General features: G+C 64.3%; 1 protein-coding gene across 2 annotated transcripts; it reads left to right on the top strand.

Annotated features, from left to right (window-relative positions):
- Positions 1–603: 603 nt before the first annotated feature.
- Positions 604–8,101, top strand: OGFR (opioid growth factor receptor). 2 transcript variants are annotated; one of them, XM_082600323.1, is made up of 8 exons: positions 604–935; positions 2,653–2,721; positions 3,339–3,417; positions 4,299–4,377; positions 5,168–5,234; positions 5,365–5,418; positions 5,879–6,027; positions 6,747–8,101. In XM_082600323.1, exons 1-8 carry the CDS (start codon positions 789–791, stop codon positions 7,777–7,779), a joined length of 1,677 nt encoding a protein of 558 aa, XP_082456449.1. In that variant the 5' UTR covers positions 604–788; the 3' UTR covers positions 7,780–8,101. The 2 variants fall into 2 exon arrangements, with proteins under 2 accessions (XP_082456449.1, XP_082456450.1); XM_082600324.1 differs by lacking the exon at positions 5,365–5,418 and having other exon boundaries at positions 609–935.
- The last annotated feature ends 1,972 nt before the right edge of the window (positions 8,102–10,073 follow it).

The following is a 10,073-nucleotide window of genomic DNA, read 5'->3' as shown; positions in this document are numbered from 1 at the left end:
GGGGGACAACTTCCAGGGGGTGTCCTCCTTGCGGGGGGACATCCTCCACACATTCGTACAGGGTGGGGGACATCTGCTGTGGACAACCTCCAGGGGGGCCACCCTTCGGGGGACATCCTGCCTCAGGTCATCCTGAGGGGGCACGATGGTGGAGAGAGGTATCCTCCGGGGGGAATGTTCTGGAGGGGAAGGGACATTCTGGGGGGTGCTCTGGGGGACAGGGACCCTCTGGAAACATCCTCAGAGGAGAGGGCATCTTGGGCTACATTCTTCTGAGGAGGATATGGGGGCGGGGCTTCTTCCAGGGGATGGTTCTGGACTTCTAGGAGGTAAGCATCCTCCAAGAAAAAGATCTCCAGGGTGGGGATCTCAGGGTGTAGGGAAACATTCCCGGACAGTGGAAAAGAGACTTTTCAGGTTGGTGGGTTGGGGAGGCAAGCATCCTCCAGGGAAACATCTGTGGGGGGGACATTTTCCCAGGGGAAAGGGATATTCTGGGAGGATCCTCCAGGGGGCCTCTCCAGGGAGAAATCACCAAGGTGGGCATGGGTGGGGGGCAACCTCACGGGGGAAGGGGGCGAGCATCCTCCGGAGGAGCTTTCTCGGGGTGATGGGCCTCCTGCAGGGAGACATCCTTCAGGGGGCCTCCTGGGGCTGGGCCTCCTCCGGGCGGGGCGGACGGAGTCGGCAGCCCCGGGCCCGCCCCCGGCACGCCCCCGGCACGCCCCCGCGCTTCCTCCCTCTATCACTTTCGCTTCCGCCGGAGCGGGTCCCGCCGCCGCCGGAGTATGGAGGACCCAGACTGCGACTCGACCTGGGAGGAGGACGAGGAGGAGGACGGCGAGGGCCCGAGGGCCGGGGCCGACGAGGATGGCGAGGCCGGCGCTCCGGGGGACGTGGAGGCCGAGGCGGACGCGCGGCCCAGCGCGTTCCAGGTGCCGCCCCCGCGCGCTGGGGACCCGGCGCCCCTGGGGAGGCCGCGTTGGAAGAGGGGACAAGGCCCGGCTCCTGGAAAATCGTTCCCCCCCGACCCCGGCGCCGAGTGTGGAGGCCCCTCCCGGAGACCCGGCTTGGGGCCCGGCTCCCCATCTCCAGCGGTCGCCCTCTTCCCGGCCCTGTCCTCCTCCTCCCCCATCGTGATCCCCAGGACACCCTGAGATCCGCCCGACCCCTCCCCCGCATCAGGGCACCTTGCAGGGAATCCAGGGCCACCGTCAGACCCGTGTCCCCAGGACCAGATCTGCGTGAGGACACCTCCTCAAGGGGGTGGCCCCGCACATCCTGGATTCCTTTCTGTCCTACCCCAGCCTCAGGCCCCGGCTCTGTCCTCTAAAGAGGCCCCAGCCCTCAGTGCTGGCCACCTCCACTGCTCCCCTCGGCCTCCTGGAGCTCCCTCCTCCACCCTGGCGCCCCTCCGGGGGCACCTCACCCTGCCCCACTGTCCAAGACTCCAGCTTCCCTCAGGCCCCCGAGCCCCCAGCCTGCCCCACCCCCACTGATCCTCGCTGGGCGCAGCACCCACCCACTCTGGCTGGGGCTGACCTCACGTCGTCTTGGAGGTGGCCTTGGAGGCTACATGTGTGTGGCGTACCTGCGCCAGGGTGGCCGGCGGTGCCCACCGGTTGGTTACTTGTCATAACCATGGTTACTCATCATTACCAGCGGTTACTTGCTAGCACTCGCCGGGTGTCACATTCCCGGAGTGGGTGCAGCTGGGGTTCCGGGTAAGAGGGAAGGACCCAAGTGGTAGCTGTCACCATGTGTCCCCCTCACTTTGGGATGAGGGCGTCCTGGCACCCTGTCTAGGGAGTCTTGAATTCCAGCCTGTGTGGTGTTGGGGATGGATTCTTCCTGTAGCAGATGAGAGCTCTGGTTTTCAGGTTTTTCTCTGTGTCTTGGGGTGGTCAGTCAGCAAGAGGGACCCCAAGGGGCTCCTGGGCCTGGATGGAAGGCCGGCAGCCTCGGCACTTCTCTAGTGTTTCAGGGAGGTAGGCTGGGCAGTGGTCAGGGTCACAGGTCACAGGAGTCACAGGGCAGGAATCTGGCTCTTTCCCCAGGCAGGTGCCCACTGAGCATGGCGCAGCGTAGGTGAGAGGACACTGTCACCACCATAGCTCCATGGGCAGACAAATGGAAACTGATGGAGGGGCGGGGCCAGATTCTGCTGAGTTTCAGTTTCATCCGCTATCCATTGGCCAAACTGGCATCTGGCTAAGAAGCGCACCATAGGAAGCATCTGGGGCCCCTCCTGGCAAGGCCACTGCCTTTAGGGACACAGCCCTTAGGTGACAACTTAGAGCACAGTGCAAGGAGGAAGTGCTGAGAAAGGCAGGGTTCCCAGGGCAAGGTCCTGGGGTGTGATCCAAGCAGGGTAGCCAGCAAACATGGGAGGAGGAAGTGAAGCTAGAGTTAGGGGGGCTCCACCCCAAGAATGCACATTGGCCTGGGGTTCCTGAGGGCTGGAGCGAGCAGCAGGGCGCCAGCCTCACTCCAGCTACTCCGACCCCCTCTGATTTTGCTGACAGCTAGCCCAGGTCCTTGCTGCCGTCACCAGGATGGGGGCTCCGTGGGGTGGGTCCTGCTTGCTGGCTGCCTTGAGGAGTGGGGAGGGTCTCCTTGGGGGGGGTCTCATCCAGTCTCCTCTCTTCCCAGCTCAAGGTGACAGGGTCCCGAAACTGGCGAGCAGCGCGGGACACACGCAGGTACCGGCACCACTACCCGGTAGGTAACTGCCTGCAGCGCCCTTGCCCCCTGCAGCCCACCCAGGACCAAATCCTCCTCCTGGAGAAGGCCAGCTGGACAATGTCCCATGTCCTGCCGGACACCCCAGCTGGGCCTGCTGCTCCTTCCCCTAATCATGGGGTGACAGCACGGCGCCCTAACTCCCATCTCAGTGCCCTTACCTTTAAAACACGTGACGGCGCCAGCTGGCAGCTCATCCACAGGAGGCCCGGCACCGCTAGCCCATCTCACAGCCTCCTTTCCCTCAGCCCCGGCTCTCTGCACCCAAGAGTCTCAGGCAATCCCTGGGCTGTCTTTGGGGTGCAGATGAAGGGGACCTCCCAGCCCTGCCCCACATTGGTGAGGGGAAGGTCGTTGCTGGTGGTCAGAGGTGGCTGCTGTCCCCCAAGTGTGGAGGCTCGTCCTCACCTTCAGGGTGGAGGGCCCAGGCTTGGCACTCGGGGTCTTCACCAGCCTCCAGGATGTCTGGGGGTTCACGGGCCAAGAGCAGACACCCGCCCCCTCCCCCCCATCCCAGGAACGCTTTAGTGTGAGGGGCCCTTGGAGGCAGCCTGTTTTGGCGATGTCCTGACTGGCACCTGTCTCTTGCTCCTCAGGATTTGGTGGAAGGAGATGGCGATGGTGACAAGCCCAACCTGCGTTTCTACAAAAACGAGATTCGGTTCCTGCCTAATGGTGTGTACCTGCTCGGCTGCTGGCAGCTCCGGCCTCGGGGGGCTCCCTTCTCCCCTCTGCCTGTCTGGTCTGCTGGGACCTGCTTTGGACACGTGGCTTTCAGATAGCCCCATGGGGCCCCCTGGAAGCTGCTGAGGGGCTGCCAGGTCCCCAACCCTTGGCCTGGATCCACTGGCCAACACACTTCGAAGGGCCAGGCAAGGAGTGCCGGTGGCTTTGCAGGCCGCACCGTCTCTGTCCGACCACCCGACTCTCCCTCTATAGTGGGAAAGCAGCATGTGTAAACACAGGAAAGAACAGTCTTTAAATGGTTGGGGAAGATTTAAGATATAATAACATTTTGTGACATGTGAAAATCATATGAGATTCAGATTTCAGTGTCCATAGGGAGGCTTCCTTGGAACCCACCCACGCTTTTGCACTTACGCGTTGTCTGTGGCTGCTTTCCTGCCACAGCACAGGCCGGTGGCCGCACAGCCTCAACTGTTACCCTCCTGGCCCTTTGCAGAACCGGGCTGCCCTGCGGGAGGCCAGGCTGCAGGGTGGGGCTTGGCTGCAGGTTCTCTTTGAGGGCAGAATTCTGGCCGGCAGCCTGTGCTTTGTGGGGTGTAGTGAGGCCCCCCTGCTGCAAAGACAGGTGCGGGTCTGGGAGCGCTTGTCCGTCCCGGGTGGGGCCTGCCCACTCAGGTCTGCCCTCCATCAGCAATAAGGGTCCGCTTTCCAGGTGGCAGAGTGGCAGTCGGCCAAAGTGGGGTTAAAATCACACGAGATGTGCACAGCCTGAAGCTGCCAGGCCCCGAGGTCCTCACGAAAGGAGCAGAGGGCAGTGGGGGAAGGGGCTTTCGGGAGCCCTGGCTGACTTGTCCCCGTGGGGCTCCCAGGCTGTTTCATTGAGGACATTCTTCAGAACTGGAAGGAAGAGTACGACCTCCTGGAGGACAATCACTCCTACATCCAGTGGTGAGTGGGCGGGGCGGGGCCGAGGTTGTGGGGCGGGGCTCCAGAGGAGAGGCTTGAGGCCTCCCACCCAGGCTGGAGCCTGGCTCCGCCTCTCCCAGCGCTTACTGAGCAGGTGCACTGACTGCCCTCAGTGCCCAGTGCCCGGCACTGAGGGCGGGGCCCGCTAAGGGGAGACCCGGTCCTGCAGTCTGGGTTCTTCTGGGTTCTCCAGCTGTAAACAGCCTCTGCCACTGGGAACTGACACCGCTCTTGGGGGACAGGAAGAGCAGCAAACCAGCTGGCTGGAGGCCCCATGAGCCTGTCCCGAGCCTGTCCGCAGAGCCCCTCTGCCGCGGGGGCGGGTTCTAACGGTGCCTTGAGGTGCCCCCGGATGCTGCCCCACAAACGCAGTGTCCTTTAAGGACAGCTTGCAGGGGGCCAACCCGGGGCACAGGGTTTCCCGGGGAATAATCCCACAGCATTAATGATGGGAGGAACAGAAGAATGTGAAAATGAAAAGGAATGGAGGGCTTCCCGGGGGGCGGCTGGCAGGTGCCCTTGCTGCTGAGTGGGCGGGCTGGGACTTCTGCAGGTGGGTCTGTCCTGGGCCCTCATCCTGGGCACTCTCCCTGGAGCTCTCCCACCCTTGCCCCTTGGTTTTACTGACTGGTGAGAACCTGTGCCACGTGTGGTCCAGCCAGCCCCCAGAGGCAAGCGGAGACCCGCCCCGGGCTACCCAGCCAACACGTGCCAAGTAGCTGGTGGCCCGCGTCTGCCACTGACGGGGCCTGTGCCATCTCTTCCTTCACAGGCTGTTTCCCCTGCGGGAGCCAGGAGTAAACTGTCACGCCAAGCCCCTCACGCTCCAAGAGGTCGAGGTGAGCTCTAAAGGCCAGGGGAGGGGCCTGGCTGGCCACAGGGGTTCACGTGCCCCTTCAGGAGCTGCTGGGGGTACAGGAGCTAGAGGAGCCCCTCCCCCCCAGCCGTGTAATTCTCTTCCCTCCCAAGTGGTCCTCGCCTCTGCCCCCAGTGCTCCTTGCAGGCTTCCAGAGAAATCCAATGGTGAGGATTGCTCACATCCAGGGGTCCAGGGCAGGGGCCACGAGCAGGGTCAGAGTGACCGGGCTCTGCCTTGGTCAGCCCTGGTTTGGGCTGGATTGGGGATGCCCTGGATGGTCGGGAGGGGGCTCCAGGAGCTAAGGAGCCCGCGAGAGAGGCCAAGCAGGTGCACCGAGGAGACAGGGTGGGTGCTTGCTGCCCCGTGTCCAGCCCTGGAGTCCCTTAGGTCCCCTTTCAGGTCAGGGAGTTCCTCTTGGGGCTACAGCAGCACCTCAGGCCTCAGAGAGACCTTGCGGCAGCTCAGAGTGAAGAGAGCATCCCTGGGCTTCTGCAGCCTGGCACTTCACCCTAAGGGTCTGAGCCGAAGCCCCGGGATGAATCGGGGACCGAGGGCGGCGTGCAGCCCCACAACTGCATTGGCACCACCCTGAGCTCCCTGCTGCTCTCGGGGGGCGTTTTCCAGGCGTTTAAAAGCTCCACGGAGGTCAGGAAGCGGTTGGTCCAGGCCTACGAGCTCATGCTGGGCTTCTTCGGCATCCAGCTCAAGGACCGAGACACGGGCCGGGTGTGCCGAGCGCAGAACTACCAGAAGCGCTTCCAGAACCTCAACTGGTGAGGATGCCTCTCACCCCGGGCCCAGCAGCTCGGGGGTCCGCACGGCCGGTCTCAGGTTGGGGAGGAGCCCCTCTGGGGAGGACGCCTGCGGGGCCGGTGCCTGAGGCTCTGGGCACCCTCCTTGCTTGCAGAGCGGGGGTGGACCCCACCTGACAGGAGTGTGAGAACTAAAGAAAGCCACGCGAGTCCACAAGCTTCTTGGCTGTGCCCTCCTGCCCACGTGGGCATGGGTCAGGTTGTCAGGGGGGCTCCATCACCTTCACAGCGTCCCTGAGCCTTGCACCCGCTGGGAGTGGCAAGCACACTCCCCTCTCCTGCCTTGGGAAACGCTGGGCTTGGGGGAGGCACAGAGCATGACTCTGCTGATGGTACAACCACCCTTGCCCATGGGTAACTGAGGCCCCCACCTCTGGAGGGTCCCTACCTGGTCCTCTTCCAGCTGAGGTGGGAGTGGATGTTCCATGGGACCAAGGGGACAGTCACCCTTCTAGAGGATGCATCACAATCCCTCACCTACATGATCCAGGCTCACAGGCCGTCTTCTCAGGGACTGGGGCCCTGCAGGGGGAGCAGGTGGGGACAGGGACTGGCCTGTGGGCCGGAGTGTCTCTGCTGGTGGACATCAGGCTCTGGGGGTGGGGGTGGGGGAAGGGTGGGCTTTGGCTGAGCACCGCCCAGCCCCGTGTAGCCCTGCGAGCGCCCGTTGTCCCCTCCAGGCACAGCCACAACAACCTCCGCATCACCCGCATCCTCAAGTCTCTGGGGGAGCTGGGCCTGGAGCACTACCAGGCCCCCCTGGCCCGCTTCTTCCTGGAGGAGACGCTGGTGCGCCGGCAGCTACCGGGCGTCCGGCAGAGCGCCCTGGATTACTTTGTGTTCACTGTGCGGTGCCGGCACCAGCGCCGTGAGCTGCTCTACTTTGCCTGGGAGCACTTCCGGCCCCGCTACAGGTTCGTCTGGGGGCCCCACGACAAGCTGCAGAAGTTCAGGCCGTGCTCTCCTCCCTGCTCGCCCCGGCCAGCCCGCCCAAGGCAGGCCAACGGGGAGGAGAGCCCTGGGGACCCCCTCCTTGAGGCCGGAGCCCAGGGGCAGACCTGCGGGCCAGGGAGGGATGAGGAGGGGGACCCGGTGGCCAAGGGTCCCCAGCCTCCCGGCACAGAGCCCCAGGAAGCTGGAGCCTTGGAGAAGGACCAGGGGGATGAGGCCGGCGAAGAGCAGGGGCCAGAGTCTCCAAACCCCAAGGAGAGCAAGAAGAGGAAGTTGGAGGCGAACCTGCGGGAACGGGCCCCAGAGGAGCCGGCCCCACGGGAGCCGGGCCCGGGCGCCTCGGAGGTGGAGAAGATTGCCCTGAACTTGGAGGGCTGTGCCCTCAGCCAGGGCAGCCTCGGGGCGGAGACCCAGGAAGTGGGCAGCCAAGCCCTGGAAGAGGCCAAGCAGCCCTGCCCCCAGCCCCTGGACACCAAGGTGGCTGATGAGGTGAGGAAGCGAAGGAAGACGGACCAGGGTGCCAGGGATGGCACTGGGGTGGCAGCAGATGATGGCACCGTGACGCTGGCCACCACCCAGCCCCCTGCCCCTTCAGGGTGCCCAGTGGCTGAAGAGGGTGAACATGGGGTCAAAGCAGAAGCGGATGGCCAGGCAGGGCCGGAGCAGGGTGCCCCCGGGAGCCCAGCCACTGCAGGACCCGAGGTGGAGGAGAGAGCAGAGCCCACGGAGGCAGGACCCTCTGTCCAGCCCGGAGAGCCGTAGGCAAGGGGAGGCCCGGGGCCCTGCCCCGCCCTGTCGCAGGCCTGGGAGCCAGGTCGCCAGCTGTTCTCGGCGCCCAGCTCTGCGGGCCTCTCCCCGCCGGTCCCTGCAGCCGCTACAGCTGCTGGAAGGGCAGGTCCCGCCCTGGGGGAGGCCGAGGCTTCAGCGTCCTTCTCACCTCGACCTCACTTCCCGCCTCTCGGCCTCCGCGCCGCTGCCCCCCCCCCTTTGTAACCTGGCTCCTCGTGGGCTGAGGGGTGGGAGGGGGGCTCATTGTCTTAGTCTGGTGCAGAGGCCTTTTCTGAATAAACTCATTTGACTTTGAGTGTTTGGGTGTGGACGGTGGCCCTGTGGGTGGCCGGGGCAGGGGAGGGGCTGGTTTCATGAGTGATGCTGGCTGGACACCCTCTGGGTGCACGTGGCCTGGCTGTGGCACCACTTTGCCCGTGGGGGTGCCTGGGGTGCAGCAGTGGTGCAGGCCTCCTGGGCACCCTGACCCCACAGCCCCCCAGAGCCGCTGGGGCCGGGCGGCTGCTCCCTCGGCTGGTCCCTTTGTCACCAGTGTTCAGTGCGCCCTGATGTGGGGTTCCGTGATGAGCCTCGGGGAGCAGGCTCAGTGGTGCGCTCTGTGCCTCTGTCCCCTTTGTCCCCTCCCTGGTGGCCACAGCCACCCCTCACCCCATCGGTCCTCCACACAGGGACCCCCTGGGCCCTCGGACCCGGCGTGGGAATGGAGCGCCTCCCTCCCTCAGCAGCCCCCACCCCGCAGGGCATGCAGCCCCGAAGCCTGGCTTTGTCCCCTGTGCCAGGACTGCTCCCTTCCTTTGTACATCAACACCAAGGATGCGGAGACTCGGAAGTGATGGAGGTCACACCTGGCGGGGGAGGGGGAGGGAGTTAGGGGCCGGGACCTGGGTCCCCTTTTCATGCTCTCCCCACAGCTCCTGTCCTGTGGGGAGGGTGGGTGTGGGACATAGTGTCATCAGGTCCTCGTCCAGACCATCATGGGGCTCGGGTTCAGATGGAGAAGCTTGGAGCGTGAGGTGAGAAGTGGACCCCATTGGAGCAACCCCTGGGGGCCAGATGTCTGTGCCCAGCAGTGGGGCCTGGGGACGGGAGGGCAGGCAGCTCGGGCCCGCCTGACCCGCAAGCTTCGGGGAGAGTGATGGCCCCAAACAGGTGGGCAGCGACACCGGACTGACAGGTGGATGTGAGGCCAGCCTTGTGGCCTCTCCCCCGGCCACTGTGGCTCTCTGGGTTCGAGGCAGGGGCTGCTCTCCATGGGGAGGGTATTTCCAGGGAGCAGGTGGGAGGGTCTGCACAGAGCTGGGAGTGGGTTTGTAAGGCAGGGGGAGTGGGATTCCAGGCATGAGGTCGCTCCCTTGACTTCGCAGCCAGGCTTCCTCTGAGTCTGGCCCAGCAGGAGCCCTCTGGCGCTGCGTCAGGCAGGCGAGCGCAGGAAGGAAAGGGCTCCGGGCGGGAGGTGCCTTGGAGGTAGGGGTGGGGTGAAGCCGCTTGCCCTACACCCAGCCCCGCACTGCATCTCTGAGGATGTCCTAAGATGACTCTGACTTGGCTGGAAGGCTGGAACTTCGGAGATTCTCTTGGCCCTTCCTGATAGAATCCACCCTCCCTTTGGAGGGTGTGGCCAAGCCTGACGAGCAGCCCACAGCTGAAGCCAACAGGGAAGGGAGGTTTTTAACTGTTTCGGTTTGCCTCACCACATGCTCCCTCCTGGGCTAATTCCCGGCATCCCAGAAGTTCTGAGCTCTCACCTGCAGAAATGAAGCTCATCCTAAAGCAGCATTTCCCAGGGAATTCTAAAGACTCAGACACCTGAGGTGGGGCCGGGATTCTGAGCATTCAGCGGGCTCTGTAGGTGACCTGGATGTTTGAGTGTCCCCTGGGGGGGGGGGTGTCATTGAGTCCTCCTGGCCCCAGGGGCTGCCCTTTACCCTGCTGTCCCCATGTGCTCCTGGGGTGAAGAAGAGCGTGCCCAAATCTGGCAACCCCTGAGCTGCCAAGGCTTGTGAGAAACGGGAACAGCCCACACCAGCCTCAGGGCTCCTGTTCGTCTCGCTTTTGCTCGGGCCTCAGGATCACGGTGGGCCTGCCTTCCTCTCTGCAGGGCCCCCACTTGGCTCTTGGGGGGCGGTGCCGGGTGAGAGTCCGGCCTTTGCCAGTGCTGGTTCACGTGGATGGACCACTCAGTACAGTTAAAGTTTGGGGAGAGGGCCCTGGGGGCGGCGTTCCAGCCTAGCAGGCATGGCCCTAGAGTCTATTCTGCCCACGGCAGG

This window comes from Mesoplodon mirus (genome assembly GCF_964341445.2).
Source record: "Mesoplodon mirus genome assembly, chromosome: 15".
NCBI lineage: Eukaryota > Metazoa > Chordata > Mammalia > Artiodactyla > Ziphiidae > Mesoplodon > Mesoplodon mirus.
The sequence above is the reverse complement of the archived record's forward strand: the minus strand, read 5'-3'. Positions and strand labels throughout refer to the sequence as shown.